Source organism: Melozone crissalis, unplaced genomic scaffold, assembly GCF_028551555.1.
Source record: "Melozone crissalis strain CALT ecotype California unplaced genomic scaffold, PUWL_Pcris_2 ptg000002l_1, whole genome shotgun sequence".
Taxonomy (NCBI): domain Eukaryota; kingdom Metazoa; phylum Chordata; class Aves; order Passeriformes; family Passerellidae; genus Melozone; species Melozone crissalis.
In genome coordinates this window covers 23,540,161-23,567,776 of record NW_026535780.1, presented here as the reverse complement: position 1 = coordinate 23,567,776, position 27,616 = coordinate 23,540,161, and the positions used below count along the sequence as shown (strand labels likewise).

Below are 27,616 nucleotides of genomic sequence, written 5' to 3'. Positions count from 1 at the left end.
ACCCCAGAAAATCCCTTTGTTTAATCCTTGTAATATTTTCATTTTTTCTGTAATAAACCTTTGCTCTGACTCAAGAGCCATGTAGAGGAAAATACTCCCTTTTCTGCTTTGGCACTGTTGTGTGATGTTAGGAGGGATTAGGTCCTCTAGACAGTTCTCTGGTGTGCTTTTCAAAAATAAAAGCAATGAGAAAATTGATAAGGTTTTCCTCAAAAGGAGGAGATTGGGTTGCTTTCTACTTGATTCATAAAAGATTTAAAAAAATGTTATCAGAAGAGGATCAATAACTGCCCAACAGAAGACAGCTGAAGTTAGTAAGAGTTATTTTACTTGCATCCCTAATGGATTTACTTGTGTGGCAGTGTAAGATTTGCCTTCAGCAGTATCTTTGAAAGGAGCAGGCTCACAATGAATTTTTATTATCAAGTTTAGGTCACTTCTGCAAAAGGGAATATGGAGCAACTTAGCTCATCGTAACACTTCAATTTCTCAAAATAAAATTTTGAGATCTAGTTGAAGTTGCTGATTCCATTGTTTTCCTCTGACACCATCTTTGGGAAAGTCCCTCTTGTCCTTATTCTGTCCTTCTTGTTTTAGATCCTAAGATTTTCAGTACAGAGACTGTTCCACTATTTCTGTATACAGTTGCAAAGGTGTCTGTGCATTGCATCAAGAACTACTATGATCAGTATAAAAGAGCTTGAATTTTTATGTTTACATTTTCACTGGAGTGCTAAAATCATTATGGGGCATGTCTTCTGAACAGAGTTCAGTGGTGCTGAGTCTGTTCTAGATCAGTCATTTATGGCAAACATGCTTCTTTTCCTTTATAAAGCATGCTGTCCTTTTCCAGTGTTGTATACTGCCACCCATGTTTTTCCTTTTGCAGTTTTGTAATACTTAATCTTTAGAGCTTAGGTAGAATCCAGCAGACAAAATCAACCACTATTTTTTGTCTGGTGGTGTCCAGGTTAAAGTCAGAAATGCAGTTTATTACAAGGCAATTAACAAGTTTGAGCCAGATATTCTGTTTGTAATTTGGATCAGCTGTGTGATTGTAAGAAGGAAAACCAGAGGCACCTCAGTCTGCAGAAGAGTTATCCTTGGCAGTTTTCTGCTACGGATTCCAGAATAACTTGTTCATTATGGAACAGTAATGTTTGTAATTGAGCTTGTTGTGAGCTGAATTATACGCAAAGAGGATTTGAATTCTGAATAATCTGACTATTGTATCCATAAGTAATTTTTGAATGTGTGTGTACAGAGGTTCAGACTGCAAAAACATGGTTAGGTGGGTTTGGGCTTTTAGGACTTCATGAGTTAAGAAGTTCTACCCTTTTATAGTCCACCCAGATATACATTAGTTTGGTCTTCCATGGTCTACTCTTTACTGACTGACAGTCTGAAAGGTCAGATCTTTGATGTTTTGTTATGGGAGGCTTCAGTGGTATGAGCATCTTGCACGAGAATATCCTATTGCAGTGTAACCTGGGAACGTGTTAGCCTTGGTGTTTCAGAAAATTGGAAAGGCTTTGAAACAACTTTGAGTTTTAAGAACTTGATGTTACAAATTGTGGTGTCAGTGGAGCAGCACTTAGCTTCTCTCAAAGTGTCATTCAGTCAAATACGTGGTCATGGAGCATTTGGATACTTGGGCATCTTTGAGAAATACACACTGGTAATTTGGTGGATATTTTTTGAGCACAGTATGAAGTCAATTGCACTAAACGAATTGATTTCTGAGGCCAAAAAATCTTGCTGCATGTAATGATTCAGATTTGAAGGAGTAAGAGGAATAAAGCAATTATTTTTGTCCTTTTACCTGCAAGAGCATCCGAAAGTTTAAACATTTATATTCTTTAAAATAAAATGAATAAAGTGTGGTAGCAATGAGCTTCTGTCAAAATGTTTGCTGTCTTTTAAAATTATTTATATAATTCTTTGTTTTACACAAATAGAAAAAATTTCACTTAGTCTTCAGGAGGTGGAATTTAGAGGTAGGAAAGGAAGGGGTTGAGATTTATTGATGTACAGCCTGTGTTCCTGAAATGGTTTTGTTTCTAGAAATTTTATGTCCCCATGCTTTTGGATGTATGCAGCAGCTTCATGAAGTGTCTAAAAAATGTCTGTTTAAAATCCTTCCATGACCCTTGCTGTGTTCTGTAGAATGATGGGCAGGTAGAAGGTGGTGACTACTAAAGGGCCCCTGTCTCTCTGGGCACTTCATTGGTAATGTAGCAGCTCTCCCCTGTGTGCTGAAATCCAAGATAAGTGTTTGTGATCATTCTGATACCAGTAGATTGTGCAATCTGCATTTTACACACTGCTTTGTAAGTGTGGATATGATGCCAGAGCAGCGAATGCCCCAAGAGTCTGATGAGGGTGCAAAGTCTTTACACTGAGGAAAGAGATTAAGAATGCATGTCTGCTAGATTCTCTCTTGTAGTCAGGCATCTCCTTGCTCCTTGGAATTTATTACCTTCCAATCTCATTTCAATTTAAATCCTTCATGGCTTGGAATGAAATTAAGTCTTTATTCCTCCACGTCCATCACTAGATGGAAGAGATAATCATTCCAGGATTATCTACCTGATGAAAGACTGATGGAATGAAATAGCCTTGCACTTGTCCCATCTCTTGTCTGCACTGGTGAGAAGTCTGATGGAGTGTTCTTTAGTGTTGTTGAGAAAAGATATGGCTGAAATAAGCCTTTGTTACTGCTCACTAGTATCAGAGGGATAAAAGCTTTTTTCTGTTGATCCTGTGCACTTTGGGATATTCTACTTCACCACATTAGCTTCTGGATCTGTTCTTCTGAAATGGCTTAAATGGTGTCTGAAACCACTGCTAGAACAGAGGGATGGGGAACCTGGGTTGGAGCTGCTTTTTTCTTCTTTGGCAGCTGCGGTTCGTTTTGGTCTGAGGCTTTCCATTGGCAGTGTCCAAGGCCTCCCCAAACTGCTTCTGGTCATCAAAGTTATCCTCAACCAGGTGAGAATCCTGTGTATTGCCAGTTTTGCAGTTCCTATACCCAGAAAGCCTATCAGCTCCTAGGAATTTTGTAAAACATAAATTTGGATTTAGTAGTTTGTTCTTACTTTGTATTGCATTTTTTCAGTCAGTCACTTGATTTTGTTTGTTTTCCTTTGATTCCTGTCTGAGATTGAAGCCTTCCAATGATAAGGATAAATTGAAAGAGATCAGACTGGATCTTGCCCTAGAACAGTTACCCACTCCCTATTATGAATCTGTTTGTAATCTTTCAATGTTAAATGTTTTTTAAAATTGTGTCAGTATTTCTTTGAAGGTGAAGAAATATTTCTTTCTACCTTTGGGATGGAGATAGAAGCCTTTTCTGTGATGTTAAAATTTCTTCCATTTCAAAAAGAAGATTGGATAGGAAGTTAAAAATTTGTTTTCCCTGATCTTCTGCTGCTGTGTTTTGAGGAAGAATGTAGTGATTTTGGAGAGGGAAAGATTCAATGATTTCCAGTGGCATTCTGGTGTTAGGTACTGTGGAAGTGGATTGATAGTAAAGATAAAGGAGTTAACAACTGTGTTCATCTTTCAGTTTCTCAAATATTTTTTTATTCTGTTAAAAAGACCAGGTGTTGTTATCTTGTTGTTGAAAATGCACTAAAAAGGTATTCTGCTTTTCAGAAAAAATTCTTTAGTTTTCCGTTTTGTTGTGTGCTTTTTTCATTCAATTAATTCTCTTAATTAAGTCCTAGTAAGGCACACACTGTGAATGTAGTTATATAAAATGCTTGTTTCTAATTGGTGAAAGTTTTGCATTAGCAGTATCAGCAGTACATTACTTGTGTAAGCTAAAGCACCTCAATCCTTTCAGTTTTGCATTTTATTATTTTATTTTTGTAATGAGTTTTAAAATTATCTCAGACTTGCATAAATTCAATTAAAGAGGAACGGTTACGTTGCATATTTATCTTGTTTGGTGCTGGCTCATTATGCCACATCTTTGCTTTGGAGCTTTCTGTGTCCAGTTGTATTCAAATGCTTCACTCAAGCTCATTGCTCACCACATCAGGAGATAGTTTTATTTTCCTTCTGTATAACAGCCAACAGCTGTAGTAGTAACTTTAACTAAAGAACTGATTTTAGGTTTGAAGAGGTGATTATCTTCTTAGCAAAATCTTAATAAGCATATTTTCCAGTTTTTAAAGATACATGGTTTTCCTGACGAATGGGAAAGAAAAAATATTTGTCATGCGGATGCCGTAAGAGTTCCAGCACTTCAAAACTGTTATCATTTCTCTGAACACATCAAAAGTAACATAAGTGAGAAATGATGTAGTTGGTAACACTAAGAGCAGCCGGAAAGCATGCAGTAAAAACCTTTTAATTATGGAGCTATGTTAAAGACTGGAGAATTGTACCTTTTCTTAAGGTGTGCTTCCATCAGAAAGCAGCCCAAATTTATAAAGTTTTTGTAGCAACATTTAGTCATTTAAAAAAATAAAAAGATTCTATATGTTGGACTAGAAGCTCTGATTGAACCATTGGCATGCAGTTACAGGCCTATAACGTAGTCTGATTATCTTAGAAACATCTAAATGTACATGGAATAAACTTTTTTTACTAAGCCACAGTTTTCTTCTAGAGAGTTGTCTTGCCATTCTCAATTGAAAGAATTCTGCCTTTGTATAGTCCAGGTGATGGTTAATGTTTGTGAATCTTTTGATTAGGTCTGAATTTTGAAATTTTTGGGTAGTATTCTTACAGCTGTTAGTGATGCTCTACTACTGGAACTTGTAATTCTGCTTCCAGAGTGAAGTTTCAGCATGTAGGGAGCAGCTGCTGTAACTCTGTCCACAGTAATCTTTGTTACAAAAAAAACAGCTAATGCTTTAAGGCTGTCAATATATCATTTTCTCTAGTGCACTTGATAAGCTGCACTTAGCTAGAAAAATTGGCAGAAAACATGGATTTTTTCTTACATACAGTATCTTGAAAATTTGAGACATGCTTTTTATTGTTGAAGACCTTTTAGATAAGTTAGTTACATCTAGACTTTTGTTTGTTAAGCACTTTCTGTGTAGAAACTGTTGAGAAATTAAGGCTTATTAATGAGTGATGGTTGCTTATATCTAGGTTTGATCAAGACTGAGAGCATACACAAAGTTCTTATTTCTGCTCATAATTAAAACATTGTCTCTTCTTTCCCCACCTCCTTCTGCCTTAGCTTTGTTTTTGTTTTGGGAAAACTATGGTCAGCTGGAAATTCAAAGGGCCTTGCTGTTTGGTGATAGCACAAGAAGTTCCTGTATCAAGGAAGCCTGTTTTGACATGATTAGATATGCATGGCAGCAACTCTTTATAGATGCTTACAGTCTTGGAAATGCCTGTGCCAGTGTAGAGTTGAATAGCTCCTGTTTCCTTGAGGGGTCAGAGAATGACAGACAGACAGACAGACGGACACACACACACACACGAAGAACATCTGGATACACTTGTGTGAATCCTTCAGTCCTAAGGGACTGAGTGAAGAACTTGATCATTGAGTGTACAGAACAGGTGCTAGACCAGTAAACTAACAGGTCTCTTTTTCCACTGTGTGCAGTCCTTTTGAGGAAAGAGCACAAAAAATTTTCAAGTGGGGCTAAAAGAAGTTTTTTTTCCTTTATCTTGTAATATAAGATCTAATGGGCACTTGACGAAGGAGACTCAATGTAGACTTTGTTGTTGTTGAATTGTTGGCTAAAGTTTGGAATTCATTGCCACAAAAATAATCTTTATTTCCAGAAGTGATTGCACAATTCAATAAGGGAAAGGTCTATCCAGGCCATTCAACATGAAGTTGTCTTCCAGGAGGTGGAAGTTGTAAAGAGACCAGGGGAATACCAGCAGGGGCTTCTCTAGTCAGTTGATGTTGGCTTCTCTTGGATGTAGGATGCTGAAATGGAGGGACCTTGGATATGAGTCAGGATGCTTATGAAGTCATTGGGAAATCCAAGTTTTTCAAATTTCGGTAATTTTAGCAAAATGACAAGTCTAATGACAAAGAGCTATAGAATTTTATCACTGGATATTGCAAATTTTTTCCTCTCCCTGAAAAATGTGTGGTTTATTTTGAAGCAAATCAGATTCTGTTCAGCCTTTTGGTAAAACTCTAATGTGTTCTGCCTGTAGGTGCTAAAAGTGGATGGTGCATATGTTGCTGTGAAATTTCCAGGCACCTCCAATAATGCAAACTGTCAGAGCAGTTCTAACTCCGATCCTGATCCCTCTTCTCTCCTCCAAGACTGTAGGCTGCTCAGGATAGATGAACTGCAGGTATGTGTTTGTGAAACATGGAGGAAACAATCAGTATTTACAAGTGTCAGCACTGTGTGTGCTTAATTGCAGCTTAAAATTCTACATCTGTTTTCAGGTTGTAAAAACTGGTGGAACTCCAAAAGTTCCTGACTGTTTTCAAAGAACACCCAAAAAGCTGTGTATTCCTGAAAAAACAGAGATCCTAGCAGTAAATGTAGATTCAAAAGGTAAGTAGGACTTACCCCGTTAGTCCAGATCTGTTGGTTCCTTCATTACCTGTCTCTCATCCAAGTGAAAAATACCTGTTTTCAAAGTGACATAAACAGGTGATTCCATTGATATTAGTACTTTCTTGAAAGTGCTTCAGTTGGGAGTTCTTTTGCTGGATGCCATCCATAAAACATTAACTTTTTTCTTCATGTGTTTTTGAAGGAGTGCATGCTGTTCTGAAAACTGGGAACTGGGTTCGATACTGCATATTTGACCTTGCCACAGGAAAGGCTGAACAGGAAAATAATTTCCCTACTAGCAGCATTGCATTCCTGGGTCAGAATGAGAGAAGTGTTGCTATTTTTACAGCTGGACAGGTTTGTGATTTTGTGTCTCAATCATTTAACCTCACTGCACATCTGTCATATTTGAATGAGATGGTACAGCCTTCTGTAAGGCTTCTCCAAAATATGGCAAAGAAATAGTTTTTCAAACAAGTTATGAAAAACTTGCCGCTACCTTTAATATTTTGGTGGCATAAGGGCAATAGCAAACAACTTACCTAAGCACATCTTATTAAACTCTACCTTGAATGTAAAAAAGGGGAGAAAAAAGGTGACAGAATGGTTCTTGGATTAGTATCAACTTGTTATCTAGCTGTGTTTTGGAATGTGATCTAGCTATATCTTGGAGCTGGGTCAGATATAAATCCACTCTTGAGAATAAATGGAAATATTAGCAAAATAAAAAAATTAGTCTGTAATTGACTGAAAGTACAGATTCACTAAAAATGATTGAGGTTTTGTTCAACTCTTCCACAAATGTTTTATACTTTCTTTAGGATAATTAAAAGAAACAGTTTTTGCAAAATAATTGAATTTTAATGTTTCATTTCAATATATTCAACTTTACTTGAAGCATTTAACTAAGCTAAAAGTGTAGTTACTGTTTTTTTCACTGGTAATTTTAATCAATAAATGATTATCAGAAGGAAGATATTTCTAGTAATATTTATTATGTTAAACATGTTTCAGGCATTTGCAAAAGGGAATTTCCTATTTTATGTTACACCATTTCCAATGATAGGAGTTAATGACATAAATGAGAATCTTTGGTAGACTGTTGTAATTGTTGTCAGTCAAGAACTGGATCTTTTAGGAGGAATAATATTTATAAATTGTGGAGACCTAATAATGAAACTTTTTTCCCAAATGTAGGAATCACCTATTATTCTTAGAGATGGAAATGGCACAATCTATCCAATGGCAAAAGATTGTATGGGTGGGATACGAGACCCTGACTGGCTTGATCTTCCACCTATTAGTAGTCTTGGAATGGGTGTTCATTCCTTAACAAATCTTCCTGCTAACTCGACCATCAAAAAGAAAGCTGCTATTATCATTATGGCTGTTGAGGTAAAATATTTTCTCTGCTATGGAATTATGTGCTTTTTTTTTCTCTTGCTATTATAAAGTTATGCTTAAAGCAGATTCATGTTTAGATACTGATTTATGTTTTCAGTACTTGAAAGAAGCTAATTTCAACTGAAGATTCTCTTAGAAACACAAAAACACCAACAAATTTGCCAAGTAAAGTGAAAGACCCTTTTTTGGGGGGATGCCTGACTTCTCTATCGGGCTTTTAATTAGTAGGGTTTTTTAGGCATTGATTTTGAAATTGTTACGTTTTTATATCTGCTAACACCATGCAGTTTAATTTGTGTCATGGGTGCACAGTTTTTCTCAGAGATCCAGCAACTTGTTTTGGTTGGTCCCTGAGAATGCAGTACTTCTTTATTTTTTTCTATTATTTTAAAATTACCTATTTGGAGCATATACTAGGAAACTAGGAGAGGAAAGTGAAGGTTTTTTCACTTGAAACACCTGTGGAGTTCTGTCCTCATCAGTGATGTTGTATGAGTAGTTCTGCTGTGAATTTATATGTCATACTTGTAAAATCTTGTCAGTAGTTTGTTAGCTCTGCTGTGTGTTCTGCTGCCCCCCGGAGGTACTGTGTACCTGTTAGACTGACATGGATTTCACAGTGCAGTAGTATTCCATCATTATGGAAAAACTGGTTTTATATGGGGTGAGCTTCCCAGACCTTCAACAGCTTCTAATCATTTATTTCTCAGCACATAAATCATATGTTTAAAAAGAACTAGGTTAGAACTCATTCATGTACATCCTTAAGCTTTTTCAGTTGTATCACTTTTCCCACGTTACATGGAGCTATGAAATGCAAGTAATCTATCTTAAGAATCCAACTGTGAAGCCAGAGGAATGCTTTTGTGAGCCTGATGGCATCTGCTGCTCTGTTCCTTTTGCTTGTCTGTGCCTGAATGCACACAACTCTGTTTTTAACAGTGCTATAATTGAGATGATGAATATTCTGAACAGCTCCTGCAGTAACTTCCAGCCAGTGCTGGAGATGAAGACCTTCCTATTAATTTCAAAATTAGAAGAAAATTAGAAGTATTTATGGGGCTTATATCCACCTCTTGTGCTTCACATTTCTGAAATATTTTATTCTTTTGAATATAGAAACAAACATTGATGCAGCACATTCTTCGATGTGACTACGAGGCTTGCAGACAATACCTGATGAATCTTGAGCAAGCAGTTGTCTTGGATCAGAATCCGCAGATGCTGCAGACGTTCCTTGGTCACAGATGTGATGGAAACCGTAATATCCTGCATGCTTGTGTGTCTGTATGCTTTCCAACCAGCAACAAGGAAACAAAAGAGGAAGAGGGTGAGCTCAACAATATAATGAAAATAATTTGAAATTAATATTTTCATGCATTTTCAAGAAAATACGAAATAAAGGCTGCATTCTTCATGTATGGGTGTATTAAAATTTAGCACCTAAAATGTACACTGGCCTTTCAAAGGTGCTAAGACAACATTTTTATTACTCTCATAAAGTTTTATGAGAATTTTTAAAGAATTCAATAGTTAGGAGCACTAAGCTGTTTAAATTGACTGTAAAAACTTTTGACATTCACAAGTTAATTATACATGAAAAAAGTATTCTTCTACCTTTGTATCATTAGTATCCCCTTTATATCACTAGTAAAATTTATGAGAAATGGTATTTAATAATTTTGGAGTGTTGTAGAATATGTTAATAGCTTCAATTAGGAATGCTACTTGTCATTGATATGTTTTAAGAAATGTGGAAGAAAAACCTGTTAATGCCAGTTACTGACACAATTTTAAAATGTCTGTTAAATACTGTTATGTAAAAAGCATGTTAACAGAACAAGGTTGCTAAGTCAAGCACTCAAAAATTAGGGAATGGCAGAATTAAGTTTACCCAGGTGCTGTACACGGGCATGCATTGTGGAATGGTCTTTAATTACACCATCATACTATTTTTTCCACAGGACTACCTCATTCAGTGCACAAGATGGACGGTGCTCACCGAATGGGTAGCTATTCAATATTTCTTTTTATCCTCATCATTCAGTGTGTGGCCCCATTCCTTACTCTTGCACACCATACAAACCCTGCACTGAATAATGAATGAACTTCCTTGTGGGATTTTTGTATGGTGCTGTCATTGAATTTTAGTCATTTATAGACCTTAATTGTTCCTCATATCCCTATTTATAAAATGGGGGTAATGTGCAGCTTTTTCATCTCTTGCTTGGAGTTTTATTATAGCTTGAAGTTTTTCTGTATTCAAAGCTATTAACTAATTTTGAGCATTCTGTTTGAGAAGCCTAGGGCCTGATTTTGAGTAGGTGTTACTTCAAAACACTGAGTTCTATGACTGGATTAATCATAGTTTTAGTTGTGCTGTGAATGTTAATTATTTCTGTGAGTCAAGCACCTTTTAGGTGTCCAGAAATGAGTCAAATGTATCACGATCATCTGTAAAAACTTGTTTCACAAAGTTCTGTGTGCTGATAGATGTGTCAAATAGGTTCTGGTTTTCCAGAGCAATGTTCAGTGTCATTAAACACAACACAGTGTTTCCTCCTCTCCTTCCCAAGCTGTTGCTGCCTTACTACACCCCTCCCTAAGGCTGCAGCAAACAAGGCATAAACAGCCTGCTCTCTGTACAACCCTTCATCTCCAGTGTGTCGTCCATCCTGTGCACTGACTGAGGCAGGGGTTTTGTTGCTGGGGTGACAAAACATTCTGAGGCAAAAAACCCAAACCAAAATAAACAAACAAAACCAAACTGTGTAACTGAAGATTGTGTTACTATAAACACACAAGGAAGTTGAAATAAGGATGCATGGGCAAACTTAATCTGACTTTTCCTAATTTGAGTGCTTGTCTTTGCAACCTTGACATTTTTTTCAGTAACTTCATTTGGGTGTAATCTAACTTTATGGAAAATGAAAAACATGAACCTGATAGACTTGTGACACTCCTCTGCCTCTCTCTTTCTCCCTCATAAAACTTGTCCTTGTAGGAGATTCATGTCTTTAGATTCAGGTCACATTTAGCCTCCGCTGTAACTGTTAGTGATGGGTATTAGGACAAGCTTATTTTCTGTTTATCATCTGGAGGGCAGTGGTGACTTATGTTAATGTCTGTGCGTTACATGGTCGTCTCTTAAAATGTAAAAGAAGTTTGATTTAGAAGTAAAGGCTGCAATTCCAGACATACAGGCATGATGTTTCTTAAAAATTCCTTAACAATTTAGTGCCACTTCCCAGCTAGTACCTGCTTGAGATTCTTCACTCTTGTTCATACAGATTTCTTCTTAAGTGCCAGAAAGGAAATATTGAGGGCTGGGATAAGCTTTTTTTTCCTTCTCTTCTTTCTCACATCCTGTGCCTAGTTTAGCTGTAGCTCCTGCAGTGTTGGATAAATGATAAATGAATTGCAGGAAAAGTGGCCCCAGAGCTGAAAAGCTGGGGGAAAGCTGCTCTGCTTCTGTGAATTGATACATCCTCAGTCTTGCCAATAGAAGGGATCTTGGGAAAAGCATCTATAAAAGAAATGTCCAAAACATGTGAAATCATAAGAAAGTTGTGATACTGAATTTCAGCTAATGTCACTGAACACATAAAAACTGAGGGGTTTTGCCTGGAGAACTGGGAGAGATTTCATTAGACAACAGAACAGCAAATCACCCATTAGAGCCAAAGCATATAGAATTGATGGTTCTCCAAAAACAGATGCTAACTTTGTTAGTGGAACAGTGAAAATTCAGTTACAGATCACTTTCTCCAGGACAGGTGAAACCTCTGATGCAGAGAGTGGTTGTATTGCTTGAGGGATCGCTCTCCAGAGCTGTGACCCCTTGTGTGAGAGGTCCAGAAGTGATGGGTTGTGAGTTATGAGAGCTAGTGGGTCTGAGAAAGGAGTACAGCACAAATACCATGGCAATTCATTTACAACTATGAATCAACTTGTAGCTAGGGGCACAAGAATAGTATTCTCTCACTGCTAACTGTTTAGTAGTTGTCTGCTTTGAGTAGTTGGTGATCTTTGTCTAAGAAACCTGCACATGCTTGTGAACAAGCAAAACCAAGGATCTCTTTTATTTAGGGTAGTGGTGAGTGGAAATATTTAAATAATAACCTTACTCTTACAGCTGACACACACTGTCAGATTACCTTATTATTTTCATTCTTTGAATGAAAGGTATTAATAGCACTTTCCTGTTAAAAAAAAAGAAAAAAGGGAACTGTCCAGGCCTTAATACTGTCACTTGTGAAAATAAGCAGGGAATGGGAGTCTCAGTTTGAAAAGCCTTTGAATAGAAAGTGAGTTGCAAGAGCACTAGCCCTTGCAACTTTGAGACATGTCCTGAAAGAACAAGCAGAATCACTTTAAGAAAATACTTTTCTTTGTTCAGAAATACACAGTTTCTGTCTACTTTGTACCAAAACCTTTTTTTTTAAATAATCATCTGTATCTTGCTTTAATATTCTGAACCATGCTTCACAAAATTCAGTCATCATAATGAGTAAAACTGGTAGGTGTTATGATGCTTAGGGTTGTAGAAGTTAGAAGAAATGCTAGTTCTTTCTGATACAAACTCATTGTACTGCCTTCTTATACTCCAAACATAGCTCTCCTAAGCAGGTACATACCTGGAGTGTGTATATTACAAGCCCACACATTTGCATTGTTCATGGATGCTCACTGTGAAGTGTGGTTTGTTTTCTTGTTCTCCCGGTCTGGTGTTTTGGTGGTTTTATTTCTTTATTTGTTTTTGTGTACTTTTTATAGTTGTTTTTGTTTGTATTTTGTTTTCTTTGTTTTTTATAATTTTTATCAAGGCTTTTTTGAAGCCTTGACTCAGCAAGTGTCTAGAATCATTTACATGATAGGACCTTGTCTGTTGATGATGCTGAAAGCTCGTTCAGAATCATTGTTAAGCTCATCCAAAATAAAAATTTGAATATGAGCCTAGTTTGTCTCTCTAAATGGGAAAAAAATAATAGTGACGTTCCATATTTTATACTCCTTTCTTATAATTTTCCCAAGTAAAATTTTAGCACTGAATTTTCTTAATTTTTCAGAAGCAGAGCGCTCTGAGAGGAACACGTTTGCTGAAAGGCTCTCAGCTGTGGAAGCTATTGCAAATGCAATCTCTGTTGTGTCAAGTAATGGTCCAGGAAATAGGGCAGGATCATCAAGCAGCAGGAGGTAAACTGAGTAATGGCTTTCTTCTTGTTTTCTGAATGCTAATTTCTGTATTAATTACCAATCTGTTATTAATTCTTTTCTTCAGTCTAGCTTAAGAATTGGCCTCTGTTGCTAGCTTAAAATTGGATTTCACTTCTTTAAGCACCAAACTAGAGCTCTAGTGTTTTTTTGAACCTTTTTTTATATGAGAACTAATGGTGGGATATTTCTAAACTAATCCTCTTTTCTGGGGTTCATGCTTTGTCTGTCAGTTGTGAAGTAGAAATGTTCCTCCTTGTGGAGAAAAGGAATTTGAGGATAAGCTCTGGTGTTCTTTACCAAGAAGTATTAAGTATGACAGAACTACTGTGGTGGTGGCCAGGCTTGTTTTAAGAGAATTTCTAAGGGAGATGGTCACTTAAGCAGATGAATAATAGTGAGACCAACAGAACACCACTGGGGAAGAATTGAAGTTGGTTCATTTTATTCTAAGCAGTCATTAAAAAGAAATTCTATCAAGACCCATTTTTTTATCCTTTCATTAACCTCTGTTTGTAGTTAGATTTTAAAAAGCAGTAGCAATAAGAGCAAATCCTTGCAAAAGCTTAACACTCCTGGCAATGAGCTTGGGCTAAAAAGAATGTCAGATAGCAGTAAGAATGCCCAGCAGCTGCTGTCTGCAAGAGGCAATGCTGTGGTGCCTAGGGATGTGTTCTGGGCTCAGATCTGACTTGAAGTGTTGCTGAGTGACTCCTCTTCCAGGGCTAAAACATTCTGGTGCAACAAAATATAAGCAAAAATACCTCCTGGCTTATTCTTACTTAGGCTGAAATAAAATAGTGATAAGAAGAATTTAATTTCCTTTTTCAATGTGAAATTTTTCTTAAATGTGTTTTAATTATAAATGAAAATGTTAATATTTCTGCCTTGGTTTTGTATTTAGTTTGAGATTAAGGGAAATGATGAGAAGATCCTTGAGAGCTGCTGGATTGGGCAGACATGAAGCTGGTGCTTCATCAAGTGATCACCAAGACCCAGTTTCTCCACCAATAGCTCCTCCCAGCTGGGTTCCAGATCCTCCTGCAATGGATCCAGGTAAGTCTGCTCATATATCACATTAGACTGTAGAAGGAGAGATTTGATAAAGAATCGATGGCTTTTAAGGTGAATAATAACTTACTTTAGTCTCACACTGTAATCTGTCCAATGCCATTAAGGTAACAAGTGTTCATTGAGATAACTTGAAGAGTTTACTGAAGACTTAACAGCTGATTTTTAATCCAGTATATGTGTTCTTAATGCTGGTGTCAAACTGCTGGGAAGTCTGCTTTGTAATGCTGAGTTACATTACAGACCTAGGAATGTGGCCGTTTGTGGGAAAGATTGCCAGTTAATACAGAAAACCTGCAGTGTGTTAGACATTGCAGCAAGAGCATATTGTTAGGGATGTTTTTATGTATTGATATACATCCTGCTGTTCTGTTTACTGAAAGATGGTGACATTGATTTTATCCTGGCCCCCGCTGTGGGATCTCTTACCACAGCAGCGACTGGCACCGGCCAAGGACCCAGCACCTCCACAATACCAGGTGAGGACATCCTGCTTATTTGATTATGCTTTAGAATGGAAATTAGCTCAAAAGCTGTCTTTGCTTGCACAGACTTTCTGCATATGAAAATGCCTCTTAACAGATGAAGATTGGATTGAAGCAGAATCTCTCAAGTGTGCAGAAAGTAAATGAAGCACTGTACTATGTTTATGTAAAAATATACATGGAGAGTGACAAATATGTAAAACTATGGAAATTAGCATGGAATTGGGATTACCCTCTCTACTTCAAATATAATTTGGAACTGAAATTTACAGTACTTCATTGAAGTATTGCTGAAACCACTGAATAGTCAAGTTACCAGTTATTCACCACAGTGAACTACTTGCTTTTAGCAGGTAGTCATTTTTTAAGGAAAAACAGTTTCTCTGCAATTTTTTTTTCTTGCTGCAGGTCCTTCTACAGAACCATCTGTAGTGGAATCGAAGGATCGGAAGGCAAATGCTCATTTCATACTGAAATTGCTGTGTGATAGTGTTGTTCTACAGCCTTATCTTCGAGAATTGCTGTCAGCTAAGTAAGGATTTTCATGAGAGTTCTTTTGTAATGTTACACTACCTTAAATCAATTACATAGAAACCTTTTTAAAAAGGTTACATCTATGCCTGTTAGTTAAAATTGAGAATGTTAGAATACGCTGTGTTGTGTCCTGCCATCCTTTAAAAGTATGTCTGTTTCAGAGGAGTAAAATAAACAAGACTGCTTATTCACTCTGTGTTTTTTCTGTTTGCACAAACTCAGTGGTGCTAAGTTTTCGTGTATTTGCATCCTACTTCTCCTGTTACAATGAAAAAACTCGGTGTTTTAACTTGTCTGTTGGGGTTTTTTTGCCTAGGGATGCGAGAGGCATGACACCATTTATGTCAGCAGTTAGTGGCCGGGCATATCCTGCTGCAATTACAATTCTAGAAACTGCACAGAAGATTGCTAAAGGTACAACAGTTTTAGTGACTGCAGGTGTGGGGCTTCCTTCTAAACTTCGGCATGTGTGCAGAGTTGTTACTAACACTATAGATTGCTGCATGTTTTGGAAATTTTGCTATTGTGGATTATCTTTCTCTTTTGCAGTTTGTATATTGCAGTAGATTTCTATGAATATTTTTGCTTTTGTATTCTTTATAGTATTTTTGGCATGTCACTGTTTTATAAGTGGATTAAGGTACTATTTTTTGGTAGCACAGTTGTATCACATGGAACTTCTTTGTTGAAATCCAAAAAACCTGCTATGATACAGTGATATGCCAAGCTAGATCCTGTTCCTGAAAAGGCTTATATACAAACAAATATTTTGTGACTCTCTTGTAATGTTGTTATTTAATTTTTTGGGAGAAATATGTGAAATTGACTTTAGGGAAAAACTTAAGCACATTAGACCTTGTCATACCACAGGTCTGTAGAACTTTGTGTGGGACAAGAATACTTCTTTTAATAATATGGTTCATAGTCCTTCAGAATGGTGATTCATTGAATTGACAAAAGTATTAGTGAATTTAAAACTGGGGAAGAGGTAATGGTTGTGTTTTTCAGTCAGGAATTTGCAGGGGCTTCTATAAGAAATAATGTGACAAGCTGAAAGTTTTCTCAAAAAGCTCTAACAGGTTTTATTCAAACTTCTAATGCTGTATGAGATTTTGTAATGGCAAGCATCCACCAAGAATGGATTCTTTTGCTGGATATTTTTTGGGGTTTTTTGGGCGGGGTTGTTTTTAACACTGTTATTCTATATTTTAGCTGAAGCAACTTCCAGTGAAAAAGAAGATGATGTGTTTATGGGAATGGTTTGTCCTTCTGGTACAAATCCAGATGACTCTCCTTTGTATGTTTTGTGTTGTAATGATACATGCAGTTTTACCTGGACTGGTGCAGAACATATTAACCAAGTAAGCTTTTTTTTTTTTTTTTTTTTTTTTAAGCAAATAGGAATGTGTTTCAGCCATGTATTGTGTTAGTCTACTAATCTGATTTTTAAATTATTAATTGCATTGTTTAAATTTCTGTGACTTTTAAGTCTGGTGTAAGTACTGCCTCCCCAAACTGCTATGTAGTCTCAAAGCTGACTGTATTCCTCACAACATGGTTGTTACTGGTGTGGCTTTTCCCCTGTGGCTAACTTTGGCAGGAATTTTGATGGACATGGCTCCTTGAAATCACTCAATATTCTAACGTAACAACTAAGTTTCACTTTCCAGAACTGACCTACTTCTGAGTTTAGGCATCAATTTAAACAAGTGCAGTTTCTTTGTAACCTGAACTAGCGTGAGATTGCAAGCACTGTAAGGAAAAAATTACACATAATATTTCCCCCCCCATTTTTTTAGGATATATTTGAATGCCGAACATGTGGCCTGTTGGAATCACTTTGTTGTTGCACAGAATGTGCGAGAGTCTGTCACAAAGGACATGACTGCAAGTAAGTATTGTGTTCTATTTCTTAAAATTAAATCAGTATTTTGTGGTTTCCTTTGTTTACTGATGCTTAATAAATTTTTTCATTGTTTGAAGTGTTCCAAACTTAGAGAACAGAAGATAAATGAAATAGTTTTGTATCTACTGTGTAAGATTTATTTAATAGGTCAGAATTGAAAGAGTAACCTGAAGTGGTTTTGTACTTTCCATTTTGTAGTATTTAGAGTAAAAGAGTAATTCTCAAAGTGCATAATATTGTGAGAACATTATACCTAAATAATGCTGTGTTTTCATTTTGGGTGCCCCTCAGTGTTTTATGAATCCTGGTGACAGATCATTCTTAGGAATTTTTGGAAAGAAATGTAGGATATTAATCTTCTAAAAATCAACTGTAACAGAGGGAAAAGTGAGCAAACAATCAAGAAATCTCAGATCAACCTGGCCCAAAGCTTTGAAGCTGCTTGTGTTCTGTGCTACTGTTGTAGGGTGTAAAAGTTACAGCATTAATATCCTAGCTATAATGAGCTAACAAATACAATTATAAAGATATTCTCAGCAACATAACAGTTACTGAGATTTTACTGCATGTCATGAGTATTTTCAGCTTAACATTCTTGGATGGAGGCTGTTTTAGAGAAGAATAAATGACCTTGGATGAGTTTTACTAAGACAGTATGAAAAGCTGTGTAGTTAAACTGCCCTCTTAAGATGAGTGTAGGAAATGTGGATGACAAACGACAAGTGCTGCCACATATAAAACCCGTATTTCTCTTTTTTAAGCTAGGTTTTGGCATTTTGCTACTATCAGAAACAAAAAACTGCAGAAAGAAACCTAAGCATGTAGACTAACACCCTCAGCATGTGTAGAAAAGATTTGGCATGTTACTGGACAGTGTTGCAGTTCACCTTTTCTATTTCTTGTAGGCTCAAACGAACATCTCCAACAGCCTACTGTGATTGCTGGGAAAAGTGCAAGTGCAAAACACTAATTGCTGGGCAAAAGTCTGCTCGCCTTGATCTCCTTTACCGCCTGCTTACCACCACAAATCTTGTTACCATGCCAAATAGCAGGCAAGTTCATGTTAGCATTGACTAGGGCAGAATTAGAATTAAAAAAATTATTTCCTAAATATATGTGGTATATTGTATTTCCACTAACAATTTTTTCATTACAGGGGAGAACATCTGCTGTTGTTTTTAGTACAGACAGTTGCCAGGCAAACTGTAGAACACTGCCAGTACAGACCACCTAGAATCAGGGAAGATCGCAATCGTAAAACTGCAAATCCTGAAGGTAAGAGCTGCTTCAGTGAAATAAATGGCAGATTCCATATTTCAGTATCTCTTCCTTATGCTTTCTTGGCTTTTTTGTTTGTTTTATCTTTCTAGATTCTGATATGCCTGATCATGATTTAGAGCCTCCTCGTTTTGCCCAGCTAGCTCTGGAACGTGTTTTACAAGACTGGAATGCACTGAAGTCCATGATCATGTTTGGCTCCCAGGAAAATAAAGACCCGTGTGTATCTACACATAGTTGTTGATGTAAAGTTTAATCTGATACTTGACACCTGCTGGCTTACATACATTTATTTCTTTTCTTTTTGTTTTTTCTAAGTCTTAGTGCAAGCAGTAGAATAGGTCATCTTCTGCCTGAAGAGCAAGTTTACCTTAATCAGCAAAGTGGAACTATTCGCTTGGACTGTTTTACACACTGCCTTATTGTCAAATGTACAGCAGACATTTTGGTAAGCACTCTTAGCCATGTTTTACACAGACTTTCTGGATAATAGGATATTGTAAGGTATCTCAGGTCATTTGTTCGGAAACTAATTTGAAAGTAACTTCAAGTTCATCATGGCTTTGTGAATTTATACTGTTATGACTGTGATCTCCTTTGAGTCTTAATCTCTTGTTTGATGCTTCAAAATTGCATGCAACTAATGAGTTGTAATGACCTCTTTCTTCAGCTGTTAGACACTTTGCTGGGTACTCTGGTGAAGGAATTACAGAACAAGTATACACCGGGCCGCAGAGAAGAAGCTATTGCTGTTACAATGAGATTCCTGCGTTCTGTGGCAAGAGTCTTTGTCATTCTTAGTGTGGAGATGGCTTCCTCCAAAAAGAAAAAGTAAGTGGCGAAGATGTGTGTTGGTTTTGGTGGTTTTTTTTCTTTATTTACTTTTTTTTTCCTATATAATGAGTTGATAAAAATCAACAATAGGCAGAAACATCTGAATTATTTTGTATTCTGTAGACAGACTTGGAAAGATGCACAATAGCTGCTGGTATGTCATGTAATTTCTTAATGCAATGCTTGTTAAACTTACATGTTCATACTGAACTTTTTGTTTATAGTGTATGAGTTTTTGGAAATAGTTTTTCTAAGCATATTAAAATTACAGTGTATGGTTGGTTGTCAGTAGTAGATTTAGATATCAAGCCTTAGTCTTGAATTATTGAATGAAAAATGTTTTTCACTGACTTGAATAGGTGCGTATTGTTTCTATACACACAAATGCATGTATCTCTTAAAAATTATTTTTTGAGAAGAAAATTAGGACAATTAATATTGCCACAAAGTTTTTGGGAAAAAAAATAGGTGTTTGACATTTATCTTTCTGTATTTTATCCCCCAGCAATTTTATTCCACAACCAATTGGAAAGTGTAAACGTGTATTTCAGGCATTATTGCCTTATGCTGTTGAAGAGTTGTGCAATGTAGCAGAATCTCTAATTATTCCAGTCAGGATGGGAATTGCACGTCCTACAGCACCCTTTACCCTTGCTAGCACTAGTATAGATGCCATGCAGGGAAGTGAAGAACTGTTTTCTGTGGAGCCTCTGCCACCCAGACCATCATCTGACCAATCTAGCAGGTAAAACTTGTTAAAGCTTACTATCTGTTCTTTTCAAAGACTTCTTAAAGGCGGTTTTATTTTGGAGTTTTTGTTAGCTTTGCATTAAGTGATAACCAGAGGTCCAAATTGACTTTTTTTGAGGATTTATTTTTACATATTTTTCTTTTAAGTGCTAGTCAATCTCAGTCATCCTACATAATAAGGAATCCTCAGCAAAGACGAATCAGCCAGTCACAACCAGTTCGTGGCAGGGATGAAGAACAGGATGATATTGTTTCAGCTGATGTAGAAGAGGTCAGTTTTATTTTTGTACTTTTTTTCTTCTCAATATAGCAGACCTAATACATTAGCCCATGCTTTGACATCTGAATCTGAAGTCTATGCATCTGATTTGAAAAAGATATTAAGTAGCACTTCATGAAATCTTACTGTGCTGTAAGCATTTTTAATAGAACTTTGTAATTGTTGTTTTCTATTTTATTTCTCTCTGTTAAAAAAGTTTTAAAGTCTTTCAGCACATGACAGCTATTATGTAGGTTCTGTTAGAGAGCTAGAGGGTTTTTCAGGAGATGATAGCAGATAATACCTCTTCAGTGTTTAGAAGCTAATTTTTGATTTTGTAGTCAGTTTTATCCTTATAGCATTAAAATCTAATATCCAAAGCTGTTTTATTTGTGATTTTTTCCCCACAACACTGTAAACTCTACATGTACAACTACTGTGGCTGCAAGTTCATTTTTTGTTCATATCAGCTCAATTTTGAGGTCATCTTCATCTTTCTAAGATGGGGTTTTTTTAAATCAAACTCTGCACTCTGTTTTGGAAAACTCATAGATTCTCTGATATTGAAGATAGTCTGGCATAATATTGCCATCTCTTTCCAGGTTGAGGTGGTTGAGGGGGTGGCAGGTGAAGAAGACCATCATGATGAACAGGAAGAACATGGTGAAGAAAATGCTGAAGCAGAAGGACAGCATGATGAACATGATGAGGATGGTATGTATAATGTACATCCTCCACATTTACTGCTTGAGTGAGAAAACTATGCATCAAAAGGAAAAGCATCTTTGGGTCACCAGTGATAATGATTTGGGAGATTTGCAGGAGTAGAGAGAATCCAAGGGTTCCAGATGGTTCTTCTTACAGAAGGAGATGTATAAAATTAGAGAATACATGTAGTAGGCAACTACATGAACTTTTTCTGGTTGAGGAGAAAATATGAAGTTCCCAAAGGTATCAGATGTTATTATATTCTTGGTTAACAGTGTATTTTACCTTTTGTATTTACTACTGTAAAATGTTGTCGATGGTTGGGCCAGTGTCAAACCATGACAATGGTAGATGTGTTCTCAAAAGCAGTTTGAATCCTGGCAAGCTAATTCTCAAACTAATCACGAAGTACTAAATTATGATTCAATATTTTGTAGACATAATTAATCAATCCTGTATGAAAATGTTTGAAATTATTATGACTTATCTTGTATTACTTAGTTTGGGGTTAGATGGCCCAAAGCTATGATTTAAAAAAAGTTATCTTCTTTCTGTCTGTGCTTTGTGTTTCCAGTCAATCCATTTACAATATAGTAAATCTGTTTACTGATTTGGTGAATATTCAAACATTTAATTCTTAAAGCTTAAAACTGGAATAGAAGCTGTATATTGAATAAGTTTTTATTAAGTTTTCAGATATTCCTTAAATACTATTGAAACAGCGTATGGTAAATTGTCCTAGTACATGTGTATGAAGAGTTGTGGAATGTTGTGGCTGGAGTGACTTATTTTGAATCCTAAAAGCCTTTATTTTTCCTGTGTGTTGAATGTACATGTGCAGTGCAGAGTGAGAGCGGGTGGCTAATTACTGGAAAATAAGAAAACATGCTCCAGGTATTGCTGGGTGTCTGCACTGCTTTTATGACCCCCCTGCATATCCATTAACTTCTGCTGTAGTAAGAGTGTCTGGGGTTTGTTTCTGACTTATATGAGTCACCACAGTAATTATAATTTTATCTTCTAAACATGAGATGCTTTGTCCATTGTTTTTATAGGCAGTGATATGGAGTTGGATTTGCTGGCTGCTGCTGAAACAGAAAGTGACAGTGAGAGTAACCACAGTAACCAGGACAATGCCAGTGGGCGCAGAAGTGTTGTCACTGCAGCTACTGCTGGGTCAGAAGCAGGTACACCACATCTTTTTGGGTCTATTCTAGCTGGTTAAATTTAGATATTAGGAGTAAGTACTCTCCTCCTTCCCTAGATTTCCTGCTTTTCCTTTGCTCTAATAGTAAGGTATTGTGCAGACTTTTTGGACAAGGAAATGGATTAAGATGTGACCTACATTTTTTGCTCTTTTGGAGCAGCTGCATGTGTTTGAAATTATCATGTGCTCTTGTGTAGTGAAATTAAATGGTCTCACTTATTTTCAAGTGTAGTAGTTGAAAACAATAGTTTATGGTTTAAATCAGTACATAAAACCTGAGCACTCATTGTACAGGTGTTTGAGAGCAACTACCTTACTGCCCAGTTTGGAAACATAATTTTTAGAATTCTTCTCCTAGGGGTAGAATCACTAAAGTATTTTTAAATCCAGTTACTTCTTAATTTATATTTTGAAGTGTAAGTAATCATACTGCTTTTTCATTACACCTGTATATAATTAGCAGTATGTTATAATAATAATTTATTGAACCTTTTCAATAGTGGTATTTGAACCTTTTTAGTATAGTGTCATTACTCATGGAAGAAGTCTATGCTGACATGATACATGTATATTTTCCCACGTGTGGAGCTGTCAGTTATTGCTTATTTTTCTCAACAGGAGCTAGCAGTGTTCCAGCATTTTTTTCTGAAGATGACTCTCAATCAAATGATTCCAGTGACTCTGATAGCAGCAGCAGTCAGAGTGATGACATAGAGCAGGAGACCTTCATGCTTGATGAGCCCCTGGAGCGAACCACAAACAGCTCGCATGCCAACGGAGCCGCGCAGGCTCCCCGTTCCATGCAGTGGGCTGTACGCAACACCCAGAACCAGAGGACTGCCAGCACAGCCCCCTCCAGTACGTCAACCCCAGCAGGCAAGTCTCAGTGAACTGCATGCATGAATGCCAGCTCTGGCTTTGTTCCTTCCTCTGCTTCTGTTTATTCTCTTAAGGATGAAATCTTATCTCTTTGCCGTACTGCTGAGCTACCTTGACTGTTAGAGTTCTAGTTTTGAATTTAAAAAAAGGGAAAGATCTGTTGCAGTTAAGAGCTGAGTGTGCTTACTGTAGTTGGTAATTATTTGCTAGTTACAGTTGTGATGTGAGTAATATTTACAAGTTTTTATTTCTGTAAATCTTGATCATTAAATCAATCGGCGCACAAATGACACAGCAAAGATTAAATGAGTTCATTAATGTAATCTTTTATATCTAGCAAGTTCAGCGGGCTTGATTTATATTGATCCCTCAAACCTTCGTCGGAGTGGTACCATCAGTACAAGTGCAGCAGCAGCTGCTGCAGCACTTGAAGCCAGCAATGCAAGCAGCTATTTGACATCTGCAAGCAGCTTAGCAAGAGCATACAGTATTGTGATACGGCAGATATCTGACCTGATGGGTCTGATTCCCAAATACAATCACTTAGTGTACTCCCAGATTCCAGCTGCAGTGAAGCTGACGTACCAAGATGCAGTTAACTTGCAGGTAAGAACATGGAAATGTTCATCAAAAAAATGTAATTTCAATACAACTGGGGTTTTTAAGGTAAAATTATAGAATTGTTGAGATTGAAAGTGACCTCTGCATATTGGTTAATCTAAATTTCTTTGAGGGTCAACAGTAGCAGGCTGCTCAGGACTGACTGTTTAGGTTTTGAATATCTCCAAGGATGGAGATTCCACAGCTTCTCTATTAAATAATTGACAGCTATCACAGTAAAAGAGGATTTTTCTTGAGTTTAAAGGGATGTACCAAGTATTTCAATTGTTGCCCACTTGTATATTCACTTGGTGTCACTAAGAGTCAGGCTTTGTATACTTCATACCTTTTTGTCGGGTGTTTGTACACACTGGTAAGATCCTCCTGAGTTTGTTTCTTCAATCTAAAGTATTCCCAGCATTCTCAGCCTCTTCTTATGTTAAGAGAGAGTGTGGGCTAAAGTAACTCTGGTCACTTCTTTAATTAAATTGATTGCATTTCATATACATATATTCTTTCAAAAAAAGGAACTTATGTTGATTTTGTTTAAACAATGTCTGACTGGTATGTAATTAATAGTTAAGTGAGAATTGACTAGGGATTTCTGCTAGACATCTGTTGCCATATTCTAGTTGACATTAACTGTTGAGTCTATATAAGAAGAAAGTTAGTAAGGGCCAAATAATTAAATAAAAGATTTGTACAGGTAAATGTACTGTTCACTCTCCTTTCCTTCAGGGACACAGTCATTATTTCCATGTTATGCACATATTTTTTATACTGTGTTCTTGACTGTCTGTTTTTGAAAATTTATGTAAAATGCATCTGTAGAGAAAATACATGTCAGACAGCAGTCTTCCCCTTCATGTGTAGACATTAGTTTCAGAGACTGACAAGATTGGAGGGACTCCAGTGTGTTTAGAAAGTATGTATCAACTTGTACCTGGGCATAGTGATTGGGTAAAATTGTATAACACAGCTGCAGGAAAGGACTTCTGATTTGGGAGAGGAAGGTTAGAAAGATATTCTGGGATCAAACACTGGGGTAAACAAACAGGGAAAGAAATAAGAGAGCGTAGTTTTATTATGGAGGAGGCTAAAATAATTTTTTGTTCAGGAGATTTTTAATGGGAAAAGTGAACAGGAGATCTGTCCAGCTGAGGCAGCAAGAGTTTTGTATTAGCACAGGAAACTTGAACAGTGGAGGTTTCGTTTGGACATAGAAATAAGGTTGAGACAGAATTTTGTTATTTTAGTACATTAGAAGTGTGAGGGATATTTTTGAAGACCAGAATGCAGAGGAATGAAGAAAGCAGACTAATGTTGGATCAAAAAAATCCAACAGGTCAGTGGAGTTAGCAGATGATAAGAAAAGCAGACTGCAGAGCCAGTAGTGGAAACAGGTGAAGCAAAGATAAGACTAGGAGGTGAGACTTGTGTGTAGACATAGTTTTCTGTGCAGGTCTTAACTTTGTTGTCTTCAGTGAGTAATTTGCAAGGGGTGAAGAATGCTACAAGAAAGTCAGGAATTAAGCTCAAATCATCAAGTTGTGCACACCTGGGAGATGCTGAGTGGGGAGGAGTAGAAGAGATGCCCAAAAGAGAGAGAGTGGTGAGAATGCTTTATAGATATCAAAGTGGTAAGCAGTGAGAGCTGCATACCACCACCACTGTGCATCAGCAATCTCAAGAGAGCTTTCAGAAACTGATCATCAGTAATTCTTGAGCATGGTTTTACAGCCTGTGTTTGTAGGGAATCAGGAAGATTTCATTCTTGTCACCTACTTCTATTGTTTGCAAAACCAATTAAATCTCATTTTCTATAGAATTATGTGGAAGAAAAGCTTATTCCTACTTGGAATTGGATGGTCAGTATCATGGACTCTACTGAAGCTCAGCTCCGTTACGGTTCGGCATTATCATCTGCTGGTGATCCTGGGCATCCAAATCATCCTCTCCATGCTTCTCAGAACTCAGCTAGAAGGGAAAGGATGACAGCCCGTGAGGAAGCCAGCTTGAGAACACTTGAAGGAAGAAGGTATGAAAATAGTTTGATTGCTGCATGCAGTATGAATTATCAGTTTTATAGTCAAATCTTATTCACAAACATCTTAGAAATCTTATTCTGCAGCTCTGGAATGCAGTTGCTGTTTTGATTTAAGTTGGCTTCCTGTGTTGTTGCTACTATTTGGTTTATTCTGACATACTAGATTCATCTTGAGCATTAACTGTTTACAATGTACTGCATCTGACCTGCTTGTTCTATGCTTGTAGCCTGTTAGCACTGTTTTTGTGTAGAGTTCATTGACATTTTACATCCACATTTGAAATACAGGGCTTATAAATAAAATATGTGTTCTCCTGTGGTGCCTGATGTCTCTGTGTTCAATCCTTTTCCTGCACTAGACGTGCTACCTTGCTCAGTGCCCGTCAGGGAATGATGTCAGCACGCGGCGATTTCCTGAACTACGCGCTGTCCTTGATGCGTTCTCACAACGATGAGCACTCGGATGTTCTTCCTGTTCTGGATGTCTGCTCACTAAAGCATGTAGCATATGTGTTTCAAGCCCTTATTTATTGGATTAAAGCAATGAATCAGCAGACAACATTGGATACTCCTCAGCTGGAAAGGAAAAGGTACTGAGGTTGACTCCTAGAAACAAAACCTACGTAAAAAAAAAAGCCCTTTTGTTTCAGTTATTGCTGTTGTTCCTCAGCATCTTACATAAACAGATGCATTAATCTGGATGTCTGTGTGTGGGTGTGTGTAGTAACATACATATCATAAATGTGTGTAGTAACATACATATTATAGAAAGAATTTCTATAGTGGTATATAATGTACCTGTGTTTGATAAGCCTGTTGCAGTACCCTATTCACTTCTCTTTATACTGTAAAATGTTTTCCTACTGTTGAAACTTGAGTTGGATTTTTAACTCCATAGCAGTGCCTCTAAAAGACATACTCAGGACAGTTTCTCAGTTAATGATGTGAGACCTACATTTGACATGATAGCAACTTACTTAGATACCTGTCAAACATGTTAGAGATGACATTGGAGAAAGTGTCATTGTGTGATGTAATGGGCTTTGTGATTTTGTTTTCTGTTTGGTTATATGCATTTGAGACTCATCTGATATTTAAGGCACAGGAGAGAAATTAATAGCTGAAAATGTCCTTGAGTTGGAAAGTTGCTATTTCAACTATCACATTTTACAAGGTGCATTTATTAATTTTAAGTTGTTTTAAGATTTCTTTTTTTTTTTTTTTTCGTTTCAAATGCCAGTTAATGCTAATAGAAATGTCCACCCGTTGGTAGTCTACAGCATCTGTTCCCATTTCTTAGCTAGGTTTTTAGGTGATGTACCCAAGCAGTTCTAATCAACAGTTAAATGCAGATTGTGCCCCTTTCTGCTCCTAATTTTCAATATTGCAGATCAAGCTTAACATTACATTTTCTCTACAAATTTAGTAACTGTAAAATATGAGATATTAATATTATTGATATATATAGGACTGCACAGTTACTTACTGTGTTCTGTTTATCTTGGTAATGTAAGGTTTGTTATGACCTCAAAAGTGTACCAAGAGAGTGTTATCATCAGTAGTTTCCTCACAAGTAAGAATGATATAGTACAGTAATCAACTTTTTGTACTGATTTGAGTAGTTATAGCCACAGCTTTAGCCCTTTTCCAGGCAATTACATACTTCCAGAAGCTGCTTTTCAAAAAAAAAAAAAACACATGTACTGAAATCTGTGAAATAACTGTTCATAAAAGAATTGGGAAATTTGCATGAAATGCTTTTAAAACTGTGAAGGTCTAGACATTTTCAGTTAAAAATGAGTGGTTCAAACAGTTGCTTCCATTAGATTACATATTAGTAGTCTGTTATCAGTTTATCAATTTAATCTAGTTTCAGAACATGTTTCACAATGCATAAACTGCCAGAAATTAATAGTAACCAAAGTTCTTGACAG

The 27,616-nt window shown here is 36.7% G+C and overlaps 1 protein-coding gene across 12 annotated transcripts in view; it reads left to right on the top strand.

Moving 5' to 3' along the window:
• Window positions 1–27,616, top strand: part of UBR5 (ubiquitin protein ligase E3 component n-recognin 5) — an 86,916-nt gene that overhangs the window by 44,359 nt on the left and 14,941 nt on the right. For 4 of the 12 annotated variants that reach the window (XM_054269679.1, XM_054269628.1, XM_054269604.1 and 1 more), the window contains 26 exons: window positions 6,151–6,294; window positions 6,392–6,503; window positions 6,709–6,863; window positions 7,704–7,901; window positions 9,030–9,240; window positions 9,875–9,919; window positions 12,980–13,106; window positions 14,029–14,180; window positions 14,579–14,674; window positions 15,089–15,212; window positions 15,531–15,652; window positions 16,427–16,575; window positions 17,014–17,105; window positions 18,026–18,172; window positions 18,277–18,395; window positions 18,491–18,617; window positions 18,717–18,846; window positions 19,069–19,229; window positions 19,738–19,977; window positions 20,130–20,253; window positions 20,844–20,955; window positions 22,005–22,136; window positions 22,775–23,032; window positions 23,373–23,641; window positions 25,462–25,673; window positions 26,042–26,272. In XM_054269679.1, coding sequence (XP_054125654.1) covers window positions 6,151–6,294; window positions 6,392–6,503; window positions 6,709–6,863; window positions 7,704–7,901; window positions 9,030–9,240; window positions 9,875–9,919; window positions 12,980–13,106; window positions 14,029–14,180; window positions 14,579–14,674; window positions 15,089–15,212; window positions 15,531–15,652; window positions 16,427–16,575; window positions 17,014–17,105; window positions 18,026–18,172; window positions 18,277–18,395; window positions 18,491–18,617; window positions 18,717–18,846; window positions 19,069–19,229; window positions 19,738–19,977; window positions 20,130–20,253; window positions 20,844–20,955; window positions 22,005–22,136; window positions 22,775–23,032; window positions 23,373–23,641; window positions 25,462–25,673; window positions 26,042–26,272 — 3,989 coding nt within the window. Of the gene's footprint in view, window positions 1–6,150; window positions 6,295–6,391; window positions 6,504–6,708; window positions 6,864–7,703; window positions 7,902–9,029; window positions 9,241–9,874; window positions 9,920–12,979; window positions 13,107–14,028; window positions 14,181–14,578; window positions 14,675–15,088; window positions 15,213–15,530; window positions 15,653–16,426; window positions 16,576–17,013; window positions 17,106–18,025; window positions 18,173–18,276; window positions 18,396–18,490; window positions 18,618–18,716; window positions 18,847–19,068; window positions 19,230–19,737; window positions 19,978–20,129; window positions 20,254–20,843; window positions 20,956–22,004; window positions 22,137–22,774; window positions 23,037–23,372; window positions 23,642–25,461; window positions 25,674–26,041; window positions 26,273–27,616 lie in introns of all 12 variants that reach the window. The other 8 variants (XM_054269635.1, XM_054269634.1, XM_054269671.1 and 5 more) reach the window with 6 other exon arrangements.